Source organism: Bufo bufo, chromosome 6 (assembly GCF_905171765.1).
Source record: "Bufo bufo chromosome 6, aBufBuf1.1, whole genome shotgun sequence".
Classification (NCBI taxonomy): domain Eukaryota; kingdom Metazoa; phylum Chordata; class Amphibia; order Anura; family Bufonidae; genus Bufo; species Bufo bufo.
The window spans coordinates 106,109,004-106,134,780 of NC_053394.1; the positions used below are offsets into that span (position 1 = coordinate 106,109,004).

General features: G+C 46.0%; 1 protein-coding gene across 1 annotated transcript in view; it reads left to right on the forward strand.

Annotated features, from left to right (window-relative positions):
- The window catches only part of HELLS (helicase, lymphoid specific), a 46,946-nt gene that overhangs the window by 9,783 nt on the left and 11,386 nt on the right, over positions 1–25,777 (forward strand). The window contains exons 9-20 of the mRNA XM_040436016.1: positions 1,049–1,231; positions 2,770–2,913; positions 2,987–3,183; positions 8,148–8,244; positions 8,362–8,523; positions 9,222–9,373; positions 9,466–9,604; positions 12,778–12,861; positions 20,578–20,697; positions 21,141–21,257; positions 23,413–23,572; positions 24,764–24,860. Of these exons, the coding sequence (XP_040291950.1) occupies positions 1,049–1,231; positions 2,770–2,913; positions 2,987–3,183; positions 8,148–8,244; positions 8,362–8,523; positions 9,222–9,373; positions 9,466–9,604; positions 12,778–12,861; positions 20,578–20,697; positions 21,141–21,257; positions 23,413–23,572; positions 24,764–24,860 (1,652 nt within the window). The remainder of the gene's footprint in view (positions 1–1,048; positions 1,232–2,769; positions 2,914–2,986; positions 3,184–8,147; positions 8,245–8,361; positions 8,524–9,221; positions 9,374–9,465; positions 9,605–12,777; positions 12,862–20,577; positions 20,698–21,140; positions 21,258–23,412; positions 23,573–24,763; positions 24,861–25,777) is intronic.

Sequence of the window (25,777 nt, forward strand, 5' to 3'; positions counted from 1 at the left end):
GAACAGGAGGCCCATTATAGAAATGCCTATTCTTGTCTGCAAAACAGAAAAGAATAGGCCAGCACTCATAATTTTTGCGGGGCCACAGAACATGGCAACGGATGCGAACAGCACACAGAGTGATGTCCACATCTTTAGCGGACCTATTGAAATGAATAGTTCTGTATACGGACAGTATGCGGAATGCATAAAACTGTCCGTATACGGAACACAAAATGCGTTAGTGTGAACAAGCCCTAAAGATCACAGCTACTGCAGCAAGGCCTCTGGTCACTTGCATGATCACATTCTCAAGAGCTGCACAAAACCTTATTGACCAATTAGCAGTGCAGTATAATTACAGCTTACTCTTCACTTGGGAGAGGAATCTAAGTACTCTGCACTGTCACTACAAAATAGGCAGTATACATGAACATTGCAAAGAGGTGTAGTGCTTGCACGAATGCCGTGACCCCTTCAAACAGCTGGTCAGCAGGGGTGCTGGGAGTCAAACACCCACTAAACAGAGCATAGGATATCAATATCATGACACTGCACAACTCCTTTAAATGCCTTGAATATTCCTCAGCAGCTACCCTGGCATACTCAGCGGATTATCAGTGAGACTTTGACTTGTGGGGATCACCTTGGTGCCCACATTTAGAAATGGGTTGTCTCTGAAACTAACTTTTAAAAAGAACTTTATGCACAGTTAGGTTGGAGAAAGAATAGAACTACTGGAAATATGAAGTCATGGCGTTCGGTAGGTCACTCTTAGTATTGCATAAAAATGAAAACTTGTGGCTTTCAATACCGCGAAGAGGATGGTGAAATCTGCTGTTGTGAGCCTTCAGCCTGAGATGTGCATGTAAATGCTTCCTGCATCATTTGGAGCATTTACAAATGCAGACACAATGGCTTTGACTAATAGAGGGGGTAGATGTCATTAGCTTGTGTCCCCCCTCTGATGTCCATATGCTCTAATAACTCAAGTACTGAATCTTGTGTTGTGCACATGAAGTAATATTTAATAAACGTGACTTATTGTTATATATTATCTTTTCCACAGATGCTGTGGGAGAATGGTATCAATGGTATATTGGCTGATGAAATGGGTCTTGGAAAGACTGTTCAGTGCATTGCCACCATTGCCATGATGATTGAAAGAGGGGTGCCTGGTCCTTTCTTTGTTTGTGGCCCATTATCCACCCTACCCAACTGGTTGTCTGAATTTAAACGGTTTTGTCCAGAGGTAAAAATGTACTTTGGATATGGCTTTTGTAGTGTCTTGAAATGTACAAGTGGTAAGGTGAACTAATCTTGGGGCAGTTAGCATTTTTAGTTGCCTCTATCTTAATGCTAACATTTAGTGCTAACTGTTTGTAAAGCAAAGAAAACCAGGAATGGAACATACACAGAATGTATATTGGAAAGAGTTTTTGGCTTAGAAATACTGAATCGCCAAATTGTCATGTTAAGTGCCTTAAGACTTGTACTTTCAACATACACATTCTTACAATTTGTTGAGCAGATTGTACCTAGATGTATATGAAAGATTATACTAACTTGAATTTGTATTAGTAATGTTCTTAATCTGGCCCCAGCAATAATGGATTCTCCTAGTAGAGCAATGACACGGTATAGTCTTAGGCCTCATGCACATGACCGTTGCCCGGCTGTGCCTTTATTGTGGACCGCAATCTGCGGGTACGCAATATGTGGGCACTGGCCATGTGCTTACCGCATCACACATACATCCGCACCTCAATAAAATTGTACATGGTGTCTCATAAAGTAAAAAATATGTTTGAGTGCTTTCAGACAAATTTTAATTCATGTAAAGACAGTGTATTTACACAGCCAAATATTTGGGCCGATTATCGGGAACAAACGTTCCTACAAGCACCTTGTTCCTGATTGTTTCGCTTGTTCATCGGGTGTTCTGCGGCACCTGTACAAGGGGTAGATTAACAGATGAAACGATCAGAGTTGCGAACACCTCAATCATTGTTCTTGGGCAGCCAATCATCCTGTCTTAACAGCACTCTGCTGCTTAGGAGCAATGATTTTGTATGGGCACATGCAATAGTGATTACTGCTTGTAAATCCAGCACTTCACCTCCACTTGAAGGGAGCCTGTCATCAACTTTATGCTGACTGTACTGAGGGCAGTATGAAGTAGTGACAGAAATGCTGATCTCAGCGGTGTCACACATCAGCTAAAAGTGGTTGCCGAAAAACAACATAATCATCGCAGCCCAGGTCTTGAAAATGGTCAAATCTCCCTGAGAAGAGTAATGGTTATTCAGGAATTCCTGGTCCCCTGCCCACCTGCTGGTGACTGACAGTCTTCTACCTAGTTTTCTCCCTTTCTCTCTAGGAGAGAACTGCCAATCATCAGATGGATGAGTGCAGGAGATTAGGAATAACCATGACTCTTCTCAGGTAGATTTGACTCTTTTCAAGGCCTGGGCTGTAATGATTATGATGCTGGTTGTCGGCAACCACTTACACTTAGTGACACACTGCTGAAATCAGCATTTCTGTCACTATTTTATGCTGCCCTCGTGACAGTTGTCTGCTCCTTGGTTTGTGTAAATGCGCCATTACTCCTTAGATGTGACAAAGATAGGTTTTTGTATTTATGACCAGTGATTAATTTTGGGTGGGGGGTGAGAGCTTCTGAATTGCTTCCCCCCCCCTCTTATTTAAATGTATGTATTGCATGTCACTAATTCATTGACTCCAAAAGTGTTAAATTTTTTTTTTTTTTTTTTCAATATTCTGCAGATTCCTGTGCTTTTGTATCATGGCACTCCGCTGGAACGCCAGGTGCTGGCAAAGAGAATAAACAAACGGGAAGGAACTTTGCAAGTTTATCCTGTCGTAATTACTTCTTTTGAGATTTCAATGATAGATCGTCATGCTTTGCAGGTAACTTCCTGTGCAAATCACTTAAATAGTATTGTTGAAGTAGAGTTTCTAATTGTGCAAATTTTGTCTACAGCATAGATCCTGGAAGTACATGATTTTGGATGAAGGGCATAGGATCAAAAACATGAACTGTCGCCTCATTAGGGAATTGAAACAGTTTAGGTCAGACAACAAGCTACTTCTCACTGGGACACCTTTACAGAACAATTTGGCAGAACTATGGTCCCTTCTGAATTTTCTGTTACCAGATGTTTTTGATGATCTCAAAAGGTAAACACTTACAATATATCTATATCCTTATTAAACACTTCCCTTGATTTGTTGTCTGGGAATATTGTGCCTGCACCATCAGCAGCAGGAGCTGTCTGTAATATGCAGTTGGGCCACCTCTGCAGCTGCTGGCATTGGAGCCTTCTCCAATCCGGTCACATAACCCTTCAGATGTAATAAATAACTGCAATCTCGACGAAGAGAGCTGCCTTGTGTAGTGGTCAGATACCAATGGGTGTTGTGGCAGCTAGAAGCCTAACAATGGCTTCTGGGGGTGCCAAGTAGAGACTTATATTAGGCTCAGAGGATCCCATATGTGGGACTAATAAACACAATCATTTTATAGAAGGTTCAATATGGGAAAAGTCTGCAGTTATTGCCACTTCCATAACAAACTTCTGGTTTTTGTTCATCCTTCCTTCAAAAAACTGAGTTAAAATACGACAGAACAGCTAATGCCAATCAACCCTAAAAAAGACCTTTGTATGGTTACATTGATGGAAAAATTAGTTTTCTCGCCCATTCCATTGGGGGACACAGACCATGGGTATAGCTTAGGCCATTACTAGGAGGAGACACTGTGCAAAGAATAAAAAAAACAGCTCCTCCTCCACAGGCTATACCCCCATTCTCCAACAGGAGGACCTCTGTTTTAGCTTAGTGTCAGATAAGGAGGTGACACTCCTGCTCCTACAGGGTTGTCCCTGTAGTTTTTTTTCTTCTCCTTTTTGTTTTTTTTCTAAACAGAGGACGCAGGGTCGCATGGTGCGTCCCTGGTCTCTCAGTGGAGCGAGCGCCGAGGTCGAATGGCCATCCCCGGCTACCTCCCTTTCCCCCTAGAACAGGCATGTCCAAACTGCGGCCCTCCAGCTGTTGCAAAACTACAACTCCCAGCATGCCCTAATAGCTTTAAGCTATCCAGGCATGCTGGGAGTTGTAGTTTTGGAACAGCTGGAGGGCCGCCGTTTGGACATGCCTGCCCTAGAAGATAAGTGGAACCTGCAGCTCCGGTGGCCTACCAGATCTGCGGTCGCCTAGTCCTGCCCTCTAGCCAGTGCTCTGCCACTCCCTGTCCCAGATGACTGAAGAGATGACCCCCTGCTGGTCCGTAGTAACAGAGGGTGAAGACTGCAGGACTCAGATACGTACATCGGCTCTCCAGGACAGATAGTGTTCCGCAAAGCTGTAGGAGATTCTGACTCCGGGATTGCCGCCATCATGCCAAGACCTGGGGCCCCCCAAAAATCTAAAGAGACACCTCAGGTCCCACTGGGATCCTGTAAGGTCTGCTGCTTGCCACTATCTGTTACAGGCTCCTGTGACTCTTGCCTTGCCTCGGGACAGGATCATCCACCTCCCCCTCCACCAAAGCATAGCAGTCCCTCCTCCGCCCCTGCGGAGCCCTCCTGGGCCTCTTCCATAGCTAGGGCGGCCGTGGACTTGGCCCAAGTCTCCCCGCGGCCATGGCCTTTATGGAACGCATGGCGGCCACTGATCCACAGCCTGTGGTTCCACCTCCCGGTGCCCCCCACAGAGGACGCTCGACCGTTAAGAGGCAGCGTACGCAGCAGCATCCCTTTTCGGATGACTGTGTCCCCCCCCCCCCCCCCCCCCCCTCGCCTGACACCTTTGACATCCAGGGGGAACCTCCTTCTACTAGTAGCCAGGAATTCCCCCTCTTCCATTCCAGAAAACCAGAGGCAGTCACATTCCCCATTCATGGCGAGTTCACCAAGGTCCTTTTCTAAGTCTTGGGAACGCCCTGATCACCATTTTTCTGCTACGAGGCGTATGGATACTCTTTATCCTTTACCGGCAGATAAGGTGCAGCAGTGGTCTTATCCTCCTAAGGTCGACCTGCCGGTGGCCAGATTGGCTAAGAATACGGCAATATCAGTCCTGGACGTGTCCTCCCTACAGGACTCCGTTGACAGGCGTTTGGACTCTTTCCAAAGCCAGATTCTCTCTGGCGGGCACAGGTCTGCGGCCCGCGTTCGCTCCGGCCTGGGTAGCCAGGGTGCTTTCGGTGTGGTTGCAGCGCCATCATCAGGACCTCGCAGAGCAGGATGCCTCTGCAGACACCCTAAACTTCATCCTCCAGATGTCCCAGGCGACAACATTCCTCTGTGAGGCCTCATTGGACGTCAGCACTCTTTGCGTGGATTTCGGCGCTCTGTCGCGCAGGGAGGTCTGGTTGAAGGTCTGGGACGCCGCCGCTTCCTCCAAGCGCTCCCTCACTAACCTCCCCTTTGCGGGCTCCAGGCTCTTCGGTGCTAAGCTGGATGAGATTCCAGTCGGGTCTTGAGATGGGAATGTCCCTGAGCTCTCTGAAGGGTCAGGTCTCCGCTCTGGCCATTTTCTTTCAGCATTCGGTCCCTCCTCTGCCCCCCTGGGATCTGAACCTGGTTCTGTCTTCTCTCCAGGTGGCTCCTTTTGAGCCCCTGAGGAATATTTCCCTGAGCTTTCTCACCTGGAAGGTGGTCATTTTGGTGGCAAACACCTCTATCAGGAGGGTATCGGAGCTGGCCGCCTTTTCCTCTAAAGAGCCCTTTTTGGTCTTCCACAAGGACTAGGTGGTACTGTGCCTTGTCTCTTCCTTTTTTCCCAAGGTGGTTTCTGCCTTCCACCTTAATGAGGACATAGTCCTGCCATCCTTTTGCCCCGCTCTGGCAAACCCCAAGGAGCGCGCTCTCCATTCTCTGGATGTTGTCCGTGCTTTAGGGTGTACCTGTCGGTTACTGCCCCATTTTGCCTCTCGGACTCCCTTTTTGTGGTTCCCGAGGGGCTTCGTAAGGGTCTGGCGGCCTCCAAGGTCACTGTGGCTCGGTGCATTCGGTCGACTATTGCCATGGCCTATCGGTCCCGGGGTAGGGTTCCCCCAGCGGGGGTTGCCGCGCACTCCACCAGGGCAGTGGGGGCCTCCTGGGCTAGGCGCAATCGAGCCTCTACATCACAATTTTGTAAGGCGGCCACTTGGTCGTCCTTACATACCTTTACAAAGTTCTCCCAGCTGCACGCTTTGGCTGATGCTGCCCTAGGGCGCAAGGTATTGCAGGCTGGGGTTCCTGTTTAACCGTTGGACTTTTTCCCTCTGGAGCTGCTGGTCTTCCGACCCCATGGAATGCTCTAGGATGTCCCATGGTCTGTGTCCCCCAATGGAATGGGCGAGAAAAGGATTTTTTTTGTGAAACTCACCTGTAAAATCTTTCGTCTTTTCCATTGGGGGACACAGCTCCCACCCATTCTTGTCTGTTGCAGGAGGGGTTGGTTCTATTATAGTGGGACCTTATGGTTAACGGCCCAATGTTCCTTGGTTCTGCTTTTCTTTGTTAATATTTGGTTTCTGATCTTCTACTGCTTTTGCACGCACTGAGGTCCTCCTGTTTGGAGCATGGGGGTATAGCCTGTGGAGGAGCTGTTTTTTATTATTTGCATAGTGTCTCCTCCTAGTAATGGCCTAAGCTCGTGATGGCGAACCTATGGCACGGGTGCCAGAGGCGGCACTCAGAGCCCTCTCTGTGGGCACCCGTACACTGAAAAAAAATCGATGGTGTACCGATATGCCTTAGCCTTTTCCTGCCATTCATCAGCGCAGGGAGCACTATGAACAGCACAGACAGCCCATTAAATGTAGGCAGGCTAATATAGCTAAATAATAAAGTATATGGAAGATATCCTATATTGAAGTGTAGTATTCGGGGTAAATTGCCGTGTCGGAACTTTGAGATAAATAAGTGGGTTTTGGGTTGCAGTTTGGGCACTCTGTCTCAAAAAGGTTCCCTATCACTGGCCTAAGCTATACCCATGGTCTGTCCCCCAATGGAAGACGAGAGATTTTACAGGTGAGTTTCACAAAAAATCTCCTTATGGCTCCTGGAATTTAACAATGGAAAAATGAAGAATAAATTCCTTAGTCCTAACCTAAATAGATCAAGAGGTTAATTTGTTATCTGTTGAAACATTAAAGGGGGTTATCCGACTTTATAATTGACCTATCCTCTGCATCTGATTGGCAGGGGTCCGGTTGTCGCACCCCCAATCTGTTTTGAGAAGGTTCTGTGGGAGCTGCAGCCTTCTCACAGCTTACACTAGGCCAGTGCCATTATGACCATCAGTCACATGGCCTAGGTGAAGCTCTGCCTCATTCACCCCCAGAGTATAGGTGTCTGGTTACAAAAAGAGCAGAAAAACCCTTTAAGGCCTCTTTCACACTATCGTATGGCTATTTTCAGTGTTTTGCAGTCTGTTTTTCACGGATCCGTTCCGTTTTTTGTTTCCATTCCGTTTTTCCGTATGGCATATACAGCATACACTAATTATATAGAAAAAATTGGGATAACCTTTTCAATAGATTGTTCTGCAAAAATGGAACGGATACTGAAGACATACAGATGCATTTCCGTATGTGTTCAGTTTTTTTTGCGGACCCATTGACTTAAATGGAGCCACGGAATGTGATTTGTGGGCCATAATAGGACGTTCTATCGTTCAATGGAATGCATACAGAGTACTTTTTTTAATAATATATATATATATATATATATATATATATATATATATATATATATATATCTACACACTTTTTTTTTTTTTTTGGTGGAACCATTGATATGAATGGTTCCGTATACGGAACAGGGGAAAAAAAACAAACGGTAGTGTGAAAGAGGCCTAACCCTGTAAGGATGGCTAGTTTGGGGCCAGGACAGAGCTTTTTATGTACTAAGGGTTAAATATGTTGACAGATTATCTATTAAACACTTTTTGGAAACATTACACATGTCCCCTATAACCACTGATGTGAAGCATTTATTATTGACCAGTATCATAGCAGCGTAATAAGTGTGATATTGTGAGGATGGGGCTCACCTAAGAAATATTGGCTGACTAGGCAGTCAATTATGATTGTTAAAGGTTCTGCATTTATCATTGCGTCATTATATTAAAGTTAAATTCTTATACCTTAGCTTTGAGTCCTGGTTTGATATCACTGGCATATCACAGAATGCTGAAGACGTTGTGGCCATGGAAAGAGAACAGAATGTTTTACATATGTTACACCAGGTAAAGGCAATACATATTTGTACATATTGTGTTATTTTGTTTTCGTTTTGTTTTTTCATATAAAAGCATGTCAATCGGCAAAGCTTTTTTATTCACATTTTGATATATTTTATACAGATTCTCACACCTTTTCTGCTGAGAAGACTGAAAAATGATGTAGCTTTAGAGGTCCCTCCAAAAAGGGAAGTTGTAGTTTATGCACCACTAACCAAAAAACAAGAGACTTTCTATACAGCCATAGTGAACCGGACCATTGAGAACATGCTGCGAAAGGATAAGGTATTGAACACCATTGGTTTTGTATTTGTTTTTGGTGTGTAACAGTTGTGAAGGTAGGAGAGCGGAGTAATTTGCTCATTGCACCCTTTTCGTTCTATGCAGGGATAAAAATTTCCCAATATAATGCATTGATCTTAGTTCAGTAGCCATGTGGGAGGTCATATCAGTGATTGGCAGCCCATCCTGTGTGTATACAGATAGCCCGCATGGCTTCTAAGCACAGAGCAGAGATTTAAAGGAATAAACTAAGATTTACTCAATGGTTTCCCATGAATTGTATGTGTCTCTCATAAATCACATCTTAATCCATGCTTTTCCCACTGTCATGCAACTTGTCAGACCAGGCAAAAAGTTTCTAAAAGACTATAGATAAATGGTAACAGGTGTGGTTGTTTACAGTCACTACTACAGGAAGCATGCTTCATATAATCTGCTTTTAGTGAATAACATGCATTAAGCTCCCTCTAGTGGCAGCTGTAGGCAACCTGCATGCTATCTTAAATCTATGTATCTGCAGGGGATTTGGAGCTCTGTATTCTAAAACTCTAACCAGTATTAAGAGATATAATTGGCACAGACTGAGGTACATATGTAGATGAAAGAGAAACTGGGACGTATCGGGCACACTAAGAAAAGCAATGTACTAGACTAAGTCCTCTTAAGAGGTCACGGTTTGTTCTGACAAGTATTGTATGTAGTCCTCAGAAAACTTAATCATCAATTCCAAAGGAAGAGGAAGAAGGAAAAGTCGGAAAGTAATTAATTACTGTGAAGAGGACACTCAAAATGAGATTGAACGGCTTATTAATAACATGCTACAACAACCACAAGAAGAAGTAGAAAAAGAAAGGTAGGTTTTTGTTGAAACGTGCACTACTTCTGTAATTGGGATCCATTTTCCCACCACTCAGATTGGTGACTAATGCTGTCCTTCATCCACAGACTTGCAATAGATGTGGCCATGCCAGCGGACGCAGAGATTAACCTCAAAATGAGAAACATTATGATGCTGCTACGAAAGTGCTGTAACCATCCTTATTTGATTGAATATCCACTTGATCCATTTACTCAAGACTTTAAGGTACGTTTTTCATGATTGGTGCTTAAATCTAGGAAGTATGTTAATAATGTTTGAGAGTTCTCCAACTTGCGCTACTATTTCAGAGCTGTGAATTGGCTGTAAAAACACAGCCAAGTTGCAGGAGAGGTGCATGTCGCATGCTTATGTACAGTCAATGAAGTAAGTTACATACATGTGACACAATTCATAAGGTGTGGATTTTTTGCAACTGTTGCATTGCAATCTCTGCATGTCTCTTGTAGCCCCGGGACACCATACAGTCGTTGGGTTGCTTTGTAGTCCCAGCCTCATTGAGTTGTTAAATATCTCATTCTTAAGCATGTTATGCTTTCTTGCCATCTGCCACAGAGGCTAGCAAACTTGTCCTAATTTGATTTACTTGGGTAAATGTACAGGTGTAATGTAGAAACATAGAATGTGTCGGCAGATAAGAACTATTTGGCCCATCTAGTCTGCCCAATATACTGAATACTATGGATAGCCCCTATCTTGTATGAAGGATGGCCTTATGCCTATCCCATGCATGCTTAACCCCTTCCCGACCGCAATCTGTATATATACGTGATAGCTGCACATACCCCGTGCAGCTACCACGTATATAAACATCAAACCAGCTCTTTAATACAAGCGCTGCAAAGCGCTTATATTAAAGCTTCTGCCCGAGCCCTGCTGCTGTCACAGACAGCATACAGTCTAGTAATGCCGGCAAGGGACCAATCGGAGTGGCCCCTTGCTGACAATCGATCTGATTGGTTAGTCTGTGCAGACTAACCAATCGTATCGCGGCAGTGAAAAAAAATGCCGGTTTCATGCTCTGATCTGCGCTCTGCAGATCAGAGCATGAAATCAGGTAGGGTCCTCATAATACCCCCCATCTGTGCCCCCGATCTGTGGCTGTGCCCCTCCAAGCACCCCCTTGTGTCCACCTGCAGCTCATCTAGAGGCAGCAGCCCTGATGCGGTCCGCCCCATGCATTCATTCTCACCCGCCCCAGCCTCCCTCAATATTGGCGGCCATACCCCCCGATCCCCCTGCTGTGTGTGATGGCGGCGGCTCCATTACGGAGCCGCCGCCATCAGCAGAGAGTGTCAGCTCTATGCTGACACTCTCCTGTAACCCCATAGATGCCGCGGTTGCGGCATTTATGGGGTTAATAGAGGGAGGGAGCTCCCTCTCTCAATCATCGGGGCTGCAGCGCTGTGATTGCAGCACCCGATGGTTGCCATGGCAACTGGACGCTTTGCAAAAGCGTCCGCTGTTGCCACTTACAGGGCATCTAATAGTATTATACTTTGCAATGCAAGAGCATTGCGAAGTATAGTACAGCCATCAGCCCCACTGGATCTTCATGATCCAAGAGGGACTTGATAAAAAAAAAAGTGAAAATAATAAAAATTAAAAAATTTATGTAAATTAAAAAAAATTGCCTTTTCCTATAAAAGAAAATGAAAAAATAAAATACACACATTGGGTGTCACCGCGTCCGTAACAACCGTCTCTATAAATATATCACATGATAGACCCCGTCCGATAAACACCATAAAAATAAAATTGAAAAAACAGTGCCAAAAAAGCTATTTTTGTCACCTTACATCACAAAAAGTGCAACAGCAAGCGATCAAAAAGGCTTATGACCCCCAAAATAGTACCAATCAAACCGTCACCTCGTTCCGCAAAAATTTTTACCTTAAGACAATCGCCAAAAAAATAAAAAGCTATGGCTCTCAGACTATAGAGACGCAAACATCATTTTTTTGGTTTCAGAAATGCTATTGTTTAAAACTTAAATAAAGTATACGTATTAGGTATTGCCACGTCCGTAACGATCTTTTCTATAAAACTATCACATGACCTAACTCCTCAATGAACTCTATAAAAATAAATAAACTGTTCCAAAACTGCCAATTTTTGGGTCACCTTGCCCCATAAAGTGTAATAATGAATGATCAAAAAATCCTATGTACCCAAAAATGGTACCAATAAAAACCAACACTTTCTGCAAAAAACGAGCCCCTGCACAAGACGATCGGCAGAAAAATAAAAAACATATGGCGTTCAGAAAACCAATCCAGCGCAATCTGCCTTCAAAAAACCGTATGGCATTCCTTTCCTTCTGCGCCCTGCCGTGTGCCCGTACAGCAGTTTACGACCACATGTGGGGTGTTTCTGTAAACCGCGGAATCGGGGTAATAAATACAGAGTTTTGTTTGGCTGTTAACCCTCAATGTGTTAAAGAAAAAAAAATTATAAAATGGAAAATCTGCCCAAAAAGTGCAATTTAGAAATTTAATCTCCATTTTCCTTTAATTCTTGTGGAACACCTAAAGGGTTAACCAAGTTTGTAAAATCAGTTTTGAGTAACTTGAGGGGTGTAGTTTCTACAATGGGGTCATTTATGGGGGTTTCCACTATGTAGGCCCCACAAAGTGACTTCAGACCTGAACTGGTCCTTAAAAAGTGGGTTTTGGAAATTTTCTTAAATTGTAAGAATTGCTTCTAAACTTCTAAGCCTTCTAACGTCCTAAAAAAATAAAATGACATTTCCAAAATGATGCCAACATAAAGTAGACATATGGGAAATGTTAAGTAATAAATATTTTATTAGGTATCACTTTCTGTTTTTAGAAGCAGAGAAATAGAAATTTGGAAAATTGTGAGTTTTTCAAAATTTTTGGTAAATTTGGGATTTTTTCATAAAGGTGAAATATATTGACTCAAATATGACTATCATGAAGTACAATGTGTCACGAGAAAACAATCTCAGAATGGCGTGGATAAGTAAGTGTTCCAAAGCTATTACCACATAAAGTGACGCATGTCAGATTTGTAAATTTTGACCTGGACACTGGGGCATCAATGACCCTTGGTCATGAAAGGGTTAAACTCCTCCTTCACTGTATTTGCAGCTACCACTTCTGCAGGAAGGCTATTCCAAGCATCCACTACTCTCTCAGTAAAGTAATACTTCCTGATATCACTTTTAAATGTGTGGATAAAATAACATGAATGCTATAGAACAGTCTCACAGAAATGCATGTTCATAGTGTTTTCTATAATACTTTCCTCAGACAAACTGTAACGTCTTAACAATGAGCCAAAGTTTACCTTCTTCCATAACTAGTGGTTGGACGACGTACAGATGCTTTAATGTGGTTTGTCTTGTTTTACCCCAGATAGATCAAGAACTGATTAACAGTTCAGGAAAGTTTTTGGTCCTAGATCGTATGCTGCCAGAGCTAAAGAAAAGGGGACACAAGGTAAAAAAAAAAAATCATTAAAGTAGACTACTAGTAACTAAGTGCAGACTGTAGTAGTATTGACAATTGACAAATCCTTTTCTCTGCTGTCAGATGTTTAATTGCTGTAACTTAAAGGGACCCAGGAAAAAATGCAGTGTAAGGGTCCATTCACACGTCCGTTTTGGTGTTCCGCATCCGTTCCGATTAAAAACGGAACGTTATGCGGATCCATTCATTTTCAATGGAATCCGCAAATAATCGGAGAGCACTCATGGTGCTCCGTGATTCCATTCCGTTCCGTGGGTTCCGTTATTCGGATCCTGGAAAAAAAATATACCCTGTCCTACTATTTGTCTGATTTTGCGTTCCGTCATCCTATTCTAGTCAGTGGATCCGTCAAAAAATCGGATGACATGCTAAAAGCATCCTCATGTCATCCAGATTTCTCGCCCAGTTTCCTTGGGGGACACAGAAGACCTTGGGTATAGCTCATCTCCCTAGGAGGCGTGACACTAAGTGAAGACTGTTAAGCCCCTCCTCCACAGCTATACCCTCAGCCTGGAGAGAGAGACTGCCAGTTTTTGCTTAGTGTCCAAGGAGGCAAGACACTCCCTGCTCTGCAGGGCTGGTTTCTCCTTGTTTAAATTTTAGATTTTTACTTTTTTCTTTTCTTTTTGTTCCAGATCATCAGGGACAACAGAGATGCACTAGACCTCTCTGTTTCTCCCGGGGTTGAGCTGCGCCAGTGCCGGTCACCCGCACGGCTGCCTCCCCCACAGAAGGCAAGGTGGATCAGGGCAGCCTAGCTCCCCTACATCCCGCCAGCGCAAGGGTCGCCCGCACGCCAAGTCCCCCTTCCAGCGTCCTGCCACTACGGTGCCAGTAGCTGAAGGGGCGACCCTGCTGGAACGGACCGAGGGTGAAGACGTCTATGGTGAGAGATTGGCTGCTCCAGCCCAACGTCCCTGTCCCCCCCCGGTCTCCTGCGTGCCTGACCCTATACTGGGCCTATGGACCCTTCTGTCCCTGCTAGACCTAGGCTGGCCCCTGGGCTGCCGCAGGGCGACATTCTGCTCCCTCTCTCCTGGCCTCCATAGGTCATTGGCACCCTTCTCCCTACAAGAAGAATGCCTGGGGAGCTGCAGTGGTCCGCAACTAGCTGCCCCTGACGGAGGGGTTATGCAGGCATCCCACCCTCACAGGCACCCGGTCTCAGGGTCCCCCTCCCTCTTACCGGCTACTGCTTCAGGGCCAGAGCCTTGCTGCTCCTGACCCTCCTCTGCCCTCACGGGCACCGGCCCAAGGGCAAGGTGGTTGTGGCTGTTGGCCACATGGTGCGCTGTTATAAGCCAGGGCCCGCTCCATGGGTAAAATGGCTGCCGAGCGCAGGGTCCTCGCTTCTGGGCAGCGGGGTGGGCACCCGCGGCCTGCAATATGAGCGCTATGCTTCAACAGCCCCAGGCCGACCGTCGGAACATTCCGGTCGGCCGGGCACCGCAGGCTTTACGGCCGCGATCCCGGCGCTCTATCCGGGTCCCCGGCTCTTCCGGCCCGCGGGGTGGGCACCCGCGGCCGGCATGTGCATGCGCCGCTTCGTTCCCCGGCCGGTACTTGAATACTGTGCGGCCCCGGTCAGCCGGGCGCCGCTAATAATTTAGGCCCCGGCTTCACGGCCTACAATTACTAGGCCGCAAAATTCCGGCCTCTGTTGGAGGGGACTGGAACTTCTCCAGGCGGGAATTCTTCCCGCCGGGAGGTTCCCCCGCCCCCAGGGGATCGCAGCGCCGCCCTCCAGGCCGGATCCCTGTTAACCCTTTGGGTACAGGCCGGCTTCAGATGGCCTGTATGGGTGCCCCCAGGGGATCGCAGCGCCGCCCTCCTGGCCGGATCCCTGTTTAACCCTTTGGGTACAGGCCGGCTTCAGATGGGCCTGTATGGCTGCCCCCAGGAGATCGCAGCGCCGCCCTCCTGGCCGGATCCCTGTTTAACCCTTTGGGTACAGGCCGGCTTCAGATGGGCCTGTATGGAACCCCCCAGTGCTCCTGTAGGTGGCTCCCCTTTCTGTTATATATATATATATATATATATATATATATATATATATATATATATATCTTGTGGGCTGCGCAGGATGCTGCAGCCTCATGTCAGTACATGACCCCCTTCCCTAGGCGGCATGTCGCACTCCCCGGCTGCGGCGCTGCCAGGGTCATTTTACCCTCCTAGCCCTCTCTCACGATACGGCGCTGGTCAAGTGCATGCGGCCTTTTCTGTAGGCAGCATTCGTCACCCTCTTCAGTTATGGTACTGCCATGTGCGGGACCCCCCTTCTGGGCGGGATACTGTACTCTCCCTGGCTACGGTTTGGCCTTGTGCATGATCCCCCTTTCATTGGCGGACTACTGCAGTTTCACCGGATACGGTGCTGGCCATGTGCACGACCTCCTTCCATAGGCGGAACGCTACACTCTCACTAGATTCGTTGCGATCTGTGCATGACCCCTTTTTTTTTTCTTAGGCGGAATACTGCACTCTCACCAGATACGGTGCTGGCCATGTGCACGATCCCTTTCCATTGGTGGAACGCTGCACTCTCACTGGATTCGTTGCCGATCATGTGCGTGACCCCCTTCCATAGGCGGAATGCTGCACTCTCTGATTTCGCTGACGCCCATAGGCATGACTCCCTTCCATGGACGGCATTTGGCACTCTCACTGGATTCACTGCCAGCCATGTGCATGACCACTTTCCATAGGTGGTATGATGCACTCTCATTGGATTTTCCCTGTGGCGGCATACATACACTCCCTCGGTCGGTGATGTTCTCTCGCCGGTACGTTGTTGGCCATGCGCATGAACCCCATACATGGCGGGGTGCTTGCACTCTCACTGGATCCGCTGCCGGCCATATGCATGACCCCTCTTCCGTGGGCGGTGTACGCACTCTCACTGGATTCGCTGCCGGCCATGGGCACGCCTCCTTCAGGTGACATGCACACATTCTCACCGACTGATCGCACTCTCCCTGGATGCGATGCTGACCGTGTGCATGACCCCCCCCCCCTCTTTTCTGGGCGGCATACTACACTCTCACCGGATACGTTGCTGGCCTTGAGCATGGCCCTCTAACATGGGTGGAACGCTTGCGCTCCCATTGGATACCGTGCTGGCCTTGTGCGTGACCACCCCTCATTCCATGGGCGGAATTTTGCACGCTCACGAGATCCAAGGCTGTCCTTGTATGTGCCGTATTGGACTTGCACATGTTCCCCTTCATTGGGAGTAGTTACACTCTCACGAAGTTTCGGTGTTGGGTGAGTTGTTGCACACTCACTTAATGCTAGGATAGCCCTGTGCATGTCCCCCTTTCACTAGGTGGACTTCCTGCTGGATACTGTGTGGCTATGTGCATGGCGCCCTTCGGGGCGAAGTATGGTATGCCCTACTTCTCTGACGTAGGTACGGCCTTGGGCATTCCCCCCTTTTTTTGGGGCGGGCTTTTGCACCCTTGCCGACTGCAATTTGCCAGGTACATTTCCCCCCTTTCGGGGCGGTCAGTTTTGCGTTCCATCGCATACCATACTAGTCTTGTGCATAACTCCTTTTCAGTTTGCACTTTGCACTTCCGTAGATACTGTGGCACTCTGGCTGGCCTTCGCTGAGTGATATTTTGGCAGTGAGTGGACGTTTTTGTGCGTTGTTTGGGCCGTGTATACCTTCTCGTCCCGTAGATGGGTTGGCCTTCTAACTGCTTACGGGGCTACTCGTACGTATCCCTCCTTTCCTCCTGCGACATATTTTTTTCTCTTGGGAGACGGTGTTTGCAGCAAGCCTTGCACTATTCTCTAAAGAGATCATTCTGTCCACCTGTGTAAGCCTAAGGTGTTGTCCAACAAACAATAAATGAATGCCTTATATATAAGTAGACGGCCTCTACCTGCTCGCTACTGCTCAGAGCTGGGCGGTGCTCATTCATTTCGTTGGCCCTTCCGCCGGGGAGTGTTCGTGGTTCCTAGACACGTACCCATTCGTCTTCCCGCAGCATTGTTTCCCTGCGCTAGTGGTCACATGGTCGAGAGTGCTGTCTGCAGCGCCCTTCGCATTCTATGTTGGCTCTGGCGGGACTACGGTCCCCTCGCCTACTACTATTTCCTTCTACCAGGTTCGGGCCGCTCTTCTTGGGAAAGGTCACCCAACTTCTCTTGGGTGCTCGCTTACCCAGGTCCGGAGGACATCCACCTTGAGTTCTTCAGGATATTCGCCTTCTGCGAAGCGGTGAACCGGGCGTCTCAGTGTAGCGGGGTTCTGCTTTTGAGCTGTCCTATGGCTTCTCTATGCCCACTCCTCCTTTCTTTTGGAGGGTGTTATCCCGGCCTCTGTCTCGACTGCCTTTTCTCGCCGGTTCTGTTTGGCTCCCACTCAGTACGGATCTCTCCGATGTGGCTTCTGTTCCGGCCACGCTTCAGAGGATGTTCCTTCTCTGCCCTCCCCTCTGGGAAGAGCATGGTTGTTCAGGTGGATGGTTCTGGTGTCTTGTCCACACTGACTGTACTAGCTGTGTACCTATCTAACGGGTCTACCGCGTTCTGTCCTCCCGCTGGGTGCAGATTGCGTTTTTTCCATTCTAGGCAATGTTCTGCTATGGATTTACCTTCTCGGTAACTTGGGAGGACTACCATTTAGTCCGTCTTCCTGTGGTGGCTACATCGGCTTGGGCTTTAGCCTGTCTTGTCCTGGCATCGGGCGGTTGCTGGGCGGACCCTTCGGTTCCTGTCCGTCTGCTCCCCCACTCCGGGTGGATACGGGACAACATTGTTCGGGGCCGACGGGACCCGTTCTACCGACCGTTCTGCCCGTGTTACTGATCATTGGGTTTTCGCCCGCTTGCCCAGGCGACTCTAGTGAGCTCGCTAGTGTTCGCTTCTAGCCGAGTTTTCGTCCAGGATCTGTGGTAGGACTTAGGACTTTACCTGGGGTTCTGTGGGAAGCTGGGCGTTCCCCCACTCTGCCTTTCTCTCTCCATGGTTCTGTCTTTCTCCAGCCCGGCCTGGACCTGGGGCTGGGACTCCGTTGCTTGAGGTATCAAGTGTCGTTCCTGTCCTTCCTCTTTCAGCGTTCCCCGACCCTCTGGGCCTGTCAGGAACTTCTTCCATGGAGCGGCTCTTGGGTTCCTTTGTACTGCCCTCCATTACCGTCCTGGGAACCACATACTGGGCTCTTGGCGCTCCAATTTTTCCTTGGAGCCGTTACAGAAGTCCTCTCTACTCCTTCTGTCCTGTACGGTTGGGTTTCTGTAGCCATCGTGTCTCTGACTGGTGCCTGAGTGGCGGCCCTTCTTGTTCCGAGCCTTCTGTCTTCCCCCAGGACAGGGCTGTTCTCCATTCCGTCTCTTCCTACCTTCGGAAGGTGGTGTTTGTCCTTCATTTCATTGAGGCAGTCGTCCTCCCCTTCCCACCCCCGGGAACGGACACTTCACCGATTTGGACGTTGTTTGGGCCTTGCAGTTTTTTACTTGGAGATCTCCGACTCTTGTCGACGTTCGGTCTCTTGTGTTCCCAGGAGGTCCGCGCAGGGGTTGAGGGCCTCCAGGGTGGCTTTCCTCCGCTTTCTCAGTGTGGCTCTTGCTGTGGTTGTCGCACCAAGGGCAGGGTTCTGCTTTTGGTGTCACCATTCATTTTGCCAGAGCTGTCGGTTTTTCCTGGGCCGGAGGCATTAGGCTTCGGCCATGCATTTGTAAGGTGGTCACTGGTCTTCCTTGCACACCTTACCGAGTTCTACAGGGTGCATACTCGGCCTTCGGCGTATGCTGCCTTGGGCCGCCTGGTCTGCAGGCGGCGGTTTTTTGTTGCCTTCGGGTGCTTCGCCTTGGTGCTGTGGTCCCTCCCCCTTTGGACTGCTTTTGAACGTCCCAAGGTCTTCTGTGTCCCCCAAGGAAACTGGGCGAGAAAACGAGATTTTTGTATAACTTACCAGTAAAATCTCTTTCTCGCTCTTTCCTTGGGGGACACAGCACCCACCCATTCTTTGTTCTTCTCTGACTGTTTCCGAGTTTGTTTTACCCTTTGGGTAGTTGGCTTGTTGGTTCCACTTTTTGGACTTTGCCTTTTCTCACTACTTGGACACGCAACTGGCAGTCTCTCTCTCCAGGCTGAGGGTATAGCTGTGGAGGAGGGGCTTAACAGTCTTCACTTAGTGTCACGCCTCCTAGGGAGATGAGCTATACCCAAGGTCTTCTGTGTCCCCCAAGGAAAGAGCGAGAAAGAGATTTTACTGGTAAGTTATACAAAAATCTCGTTTTTCGGATCCGCAAAAAACAGGAACGTTTATCTGGAAAGGTAAAAATACTGACGTGTGAATGCACCCTAACCTGCAGGGAAGTGAGAAGATTCAGTATAACCTAAGATTTATTTAAATTCCTGCTCATTTTCGGTTGTGAAGCTGAGGCGGTCCTATCAGTGATTGACATGACCACCACCTCAGAGGGAAGGCTATCAATGGTTGACAGCTATCTCTGTATACACAGGGGGTAGGCTGTCAATCACCGATAATCCTTGACTTCAAAGCCCAGAATGAGCAGGAATTTAAATGAATAAAATACACCTTTTTACTGAATCTTTTTCCACAAAACCTATATATCAATCTGCTCAGCTCCTCCTGCTCTGTATGAGTACTCAGTAGCTCAAACACTGTTCAGCATGACTGGTTCCGTGTTTACATTTTAGAGTAAAAGCATGACAGATGCAGAACAAAAGTGACCCAAACTGAGTCTTAGTGTTTTGATTGCTCCTTTATGATTATGGCTCTTTTGTACTGTACTAGATCCATGATTAGATAGGAACTGATTAACATAAATTACTATGATGCAGTCAGTTTGGGTCAGAAAAGCTGTGGTTGGTCCAGGAGATGCAGTCAACACATAATCTATTTCCCCTGACCGATCATTGTTGTCAATATCTGTTGCCACCCAGTTTGCTCTTAACCCTCCCATTAGTGCCTTGACTATACAGCAGTTTGCAGCAGACCAGTCTGCAAAGCTTTTGTATATTTACAGCTTTGACCCACCCACACCTTCTGGATTGCAGGGGCCCTGCTTTAAGTGGAGGCCAGGTACTGCTGTAACAGCCAGTGATCTGGTTTGACAGGCACGAAACCATGTAAATGAGGGCTGGCCAACCTGTGGCTCTCCAGCTGTTTTAAAACTACAATTTCCACCATGCCCTGCTGTAGGCTGATAGCTGTAGGCTGTCTGGGCATGCTGGGAGTTGTAGTTTTGTAACAGCTGGAGAGCCGCAGGTTGGCCAGCCCTGATGTAAATGAACGACTAGCATGATCCCTGAGCCTGCAGCTATTAATTGACATAATTCATTTGAGGGTTAATGTTTTTGGTAAATATTTAGTGAGCAATCTGTGAAAATATACCTTGAAAAAGTTTATTTTTCTTCCTGTTGCTGACAATTTTCCCCTTAACATCTACAAAATTAATGAATGTAAAGAAAATTTGAGAAATAAAATTTACTTTTTTTCATAATGTTGCATTCCAAAAGGTGAAATTTTGATCTGGTCAAAAATGCTCAATACACCCCTAGTCGTGAAATGGGTTGGTTAACAGCATGTTTTTTCCAAGGCCTGGTCCGATGTAATGGCCAGACTATATATATATATATATATATATATATATATATATATAATCTCTAATTTTACTTCTGATTCTTTTGTTTTTTGTTTTTTTTTAGATCTTGATTTTTTCACAGATGACCTTGATGTTGGATATATTAATGGACTACTGCTACTACAGAAAGCTTTCGTTCTGCAGGTTGGATGGATCAATGTCCTATTCAGAAAGAGAAGAAAATGTAAGATTATTTTTTTTGTAACTTGTAGTTTGTCGCCAGTCTACATTTGGATGCTATGAAAGCAATAAAAGGGTTTCCCACATCAGAAAGCTACTGCCATACTACTGGGCTTATTCATTAAGGCTTCTATACCACAAACCTAGTACTAAAGACTCATGATGCATGCCGTATTTTCGCCATAATTTACAACTTTTAAGCTTCTCGTCATACTTCAAAAACTGCTGAGAAATGGGGGCATGGTTTAGTGGGAGGGGACAGCCCCCTCCTCCCCCAACCCGATGGGTTTATTTCAATTTACACCAGAATCTGTCCACACGCTCTCATGGCTGGTATAGATTTTAGTTTCTGGTGCAAGTTGTTAGTCTCACAATATCCTTTTAATGACATCAGCTTATTTTGCAAAGCAGCTGCATTTTTTTTTTTAATTTTTTATTATTTTGCAGATGAGGAAATTTAATACTGACCCCAATGTCTTCATTTTCCTGGTGAGCACACGTGCCGGAGGCCTGGGTATCAATTTAACTGGAGCTGACACGGTTATCATTTATGATAGTGATTGGGTAAGTATTCAGTTTTATAAAGATGTCTGGTCTATACATGCCACCAGGCTCGGACTGGCCCACAGGGAACAGGTGAATCCCTCGGTGGGCCCATAGTCCTCCCAGCACCTTCAAGTGGCACATGGCACAGTACACTGAACGATATAAAGATATTCTGTGTACAGCATCTCAACAAGCCTGTGTCCATATAAAAAAACTGAGTAGATACTTTAACAATCTACCCAGTTTATTGTAGATGCATCAGGCGGTGGAGAAGACTTCTTGTCACCAATGGGAACATCATACCCCATAATCTTCTTGCAGCTCTGTGAGAATGTGTTCAAGGCAAGAGCCAGGATACTGACAGGTTCTCCACAAGTCAGAGGCACATGTTAAGCAGCAGGCTACTATTTAAAAGTAAATGTGTATTGATGCTTTTATTGGTTTTCAAGTAGGCGTAAGGTAATATTTTTATGTAGCTGTTCAGTTGGTATCGAGACACTGACAATCTGGTATCAAACCGGGCATAAAAGTATTGACTTCGATACCCAAGGCAACCTTAGTCTTTAGTCGGTTTTACACGGTCAGGATTTCATCAGTATCTGTAAACCAAGAGTGGAACCTACAGAGAAATTATAATGGAAATATGCTTTGTCCATATTTAGCTTGACTCCTGGTTTTGGCTTACAAATACTGATGGAAAATACTGGCCGTGTGAAAGTGGTGTTTCTGCTAGCTGATCTGCCAGGCTTCTGCTCATTAGTCATTATAGAGCGCTTTACCAAGACTGCAATCTCCTGACTGAGCTCTTCTCTGCTGCTTTCTACAGTGTCACAGGTCCAGTACTCAATTATATTGTCTACCTGATGAAGCCTGGATCATGGCAATAAAAAAATCATTCTAATAAGGCATGAGGGGGCAGGATAATCAGAGCTACCAAATTTTATGAAGTCTCTCCCGTGCAGATGGCAGATATACAATAAGTGTGTTTCTGAAAATCAGTCTACATCGGTCTCGGCGATAAACCGTTCTTCATTGGAAGGCAGTATGTAGTCTTCTGTAGGTTTTTTTTTTTTTTTTTTTCTCTGTACTCCTAAAAAATGGTTACCAACAGTGGTGGGCTGAGAACTTAAAGTGGCCCTGGAAAGAAAAACAGAGTGGCCCCGTAATGTTGGGTCCAAATTGCCAGAAGGTGGGGCAACACAAGTAGGCAGGCTTGCATTACTGCAGTGCACCCCAGAATACTGCTGCCATCACCACAGTATTCATCTGTCAAGTTCAGCGGCAGCTGTTGGCAAGGAGCATAAGTATCTGATGCTCCTAGCATTAATGCTGAGAGCATCAGATCATTATGTACCCTGCCAACGGTTGTGAGGAGGACTCGAGTGGCCACCTGGGCATTAGCCCACCGGGTAATTTCCCTATAAGGTCTATGGCCAGTCCCCCATCATTGCCTTTTTACAATAATTGTATGTCATTGTTCAAAGTGGAGAGCTGTGTTCTTGTTTTGAAGTTAAAGAGGACCTTTCACTAGTGTACAAACTAAAAACTATCTGTGGGCAGAGCGGCACCCAGGGGTCCCCTTGCACTTACTAGTATGTCTGGGCGCCGCTCCGTTCGCCCGGTATAGGCTCTGGTGTCTGCAGCTCCCTCTGTTGTACTGGACTGATTTTTTTTTTTTTGTATGAGGCGTGTCCCTTGCTGCAGCGCTGGCCAATCGCAGCGCACAGCTCATTTCTTATGTCTTGTTTCTAAAAATTTTACTCCAGAATTGTGCAATTTAGGTGCTAAATGTTATATCTTAGGGTACGCCCCCTTCATGTGAAGCCACAACTTCTTCCCATAAAGCTCTGCCCTTTTTCTAGCTAGTCAGGAAATACTGTAGAAACCCTAGACTCAAAGCCCGTATGTCAGTAAATCTGGGCTGCTGTTCTGTCATGATGTGGTACTACTCTGCCCAGCATTTCTTATGTAATAAGAACTATGACTGACTGTTTAGGGATCTTGGTTGAAAAGCATACAGCACATGAAAGTTTAGTGGTGTTTTTTTGTTTTATATATTATACATCTTTATCGATTACTTGATGAATGTGATCGTGGAATATGTTAACACACTAATATATATTTAATTTTGTTTGTTTCATCAGTCACTTATTTTCTCTTCTGATATTTCTAGAATCCACAAGCGGACTTGCAGGCCCAGGACAGATGTCACCGGATTGGTCAGACAAGGCCAGTTGTTGTCTATCGTCTGGTGACTGCTAATACCATAGATCAAAAAATTGTGGAAAGAGCTGCAGCTAAAAGGAAGCTAGAAAAAATGGTGATCCACAAAAGTGTGTATTTCATTATCTGCCTCTGCACTAAAATACATTGTAGCTATTTTCTGACCAATAGCTAGCTGATTATTTGGGACAAAGTTGTGTGGGTTTATAGTTAACAAGTGTATGTGAAACTTTTTAATTTTTTTTTTTTTTTTTTGTCATTGTGACACTTTTTATGCATGTTTTTGGTGTTTAAGAAACTTCAGCTCCAGATGTTACCTGAAAGTCAACTGAAAGACATGCATAATTTTTTTTTTTCCTAAGGCCTCTTGCACACGACCATCTGCCGTGCTGTGGTCCACAATGCACGGGCACCGACTGGGGCAGCCACATGCGGACCCATTCACTTGAATAGGGGCTGCGAACAAGTTCTATTTTTATTTATTTTTTTGCAGCACGGAACCAGACGGAAGCACTCCGTATTGCTTCCATGGAGTTCTGCACAGCATCTCTGGATTTGCATCCGTGATGTGGAATGCACACGGCCGGGGTGCCCCATGTATTGCGTAATAGCAGTATGCGGCCCGCAATACGGCCACAGGAGCACTACGGCCGTGTGAAAGAGGCCTAAGTCTGGCTTCACACAAGCGAGTTCAATGCATTGAATTTGCAGTGTCTGCGGAAGCTCCTGCACCGACCTTCCAGCACTTACAGGGTCGCAAAGCATTATATTGATTTTATGATGCTATGTAACCCTTAGAATTTTGCAATGTACTGTATAACATTGACGGCTTTGTCAGTGTTGTACAATACATTCCAGATCTGTAAGGGTTACATTGCAACATAAATCGGTATAATGCTAAGTGACCCCTGTCAGGATGGGAGCTTCCTCAGGCTCTGCAAGTTTAATCCGTTGAACTCGCTGGTGTGAAACCAGGCTGGAAGCACACATGCAGTTTCTGCGGACGTTGGTTTGAACCCAAGTCAGTTCAGAAGGAAGTAAGAAATATAAAAGAATGAACTGTATTTGCATCCTCCAAAAACTATCTACTGTGTACCCAGCTTGGAAATAAGATATCACTGGCTAACTACATCTCCTCTGTGGCAAGTAGCTTATTCACTTTACTGGTTACTTAATGCTTGTGGTCTTTAGGGGATCTGTTTTATATACGTTCAGCAACACAAGGTGCTTCAGATCTGGATTTCAGTTTTCCATTCTAAATGAACTCATTTATATATATATTTTTTTTTTCTTTTTTTTAGATAAATTTAAAGGTGGGCAAAGTGGGTTGAATCAGTCTAGAAACTGTTTAGATCCTAAGGAGCTACTTGAATTACTTCAGTCCCGGGATCACGAGAGGTAGGCATTTACAGATGCTTTGCTGTCAAACTATCCTACAAGTTATTTTCTTTGTCATATCCCATGGCTTGGTAAGAAGTCAGATTTTGACCGAGAACCACTTCCACAAGGTGGTGCTAGCGAGACTGTTCTCTATCCTGGGAGATACCTTTTTGCATATTTAACCACCTCACATCCGCGCATAGCATATAAATGTCCTATGGGTGGATGTTTAACTCTCAATGGACGTTCTGGAACATCCATTCAGAGATCGCAGCTGCAGCGCGGGTTGCCCGCTTTCAGTGACAGCAGGGCAACCCAGAGAGAAGGCAGGGACAGTTCTGCCTTCTAGATCGCTGCATACACACCACTCACCGAGCGCTGTGTATATAGAGCAGAGTCTTCTACAGACCTCTATCAGCCCTGAGCTGTACAGCCTCTTTAGGGGCTGTATTTCCCCTGTAACTGGGGCTATGTCAGTTACAGGAGAAATCGATAGTGAAAAAAATGAAGTTAAATGTCCCCCAGAGGTCTTGTATGACCTTATGGGGGACACAAAGTGTAAAATTGTGTTTTTATAAAAAATTTAATTAAAAAAAGTTTCACATATATAAAAAAAAATTCCCGATTTTAAGTAATAAAAAAAAATATAATTAAGAATAGGAAAAATAAATAAGAGACCTAGTTGGTGTTGCCGCATCCATGACGGCCGGCTGGCTCTATAAATCGCATGATCCACCCTGTCCGATAAACCCCACCAAAAACTGTCAAAGCCATTTTTGTCACCTTAAATCACAAAGTGGAACACGAAGTGATCAAAAAGGTGTCTTACAAAATGGTTCCAATAAAGCAGTCACCTCATTCCGCAAAAAATGAGCCCCCCCTACATAAGAGAATCGCTCAAAAAATAAAACTATAGCTCTCAGAACATGGAGACA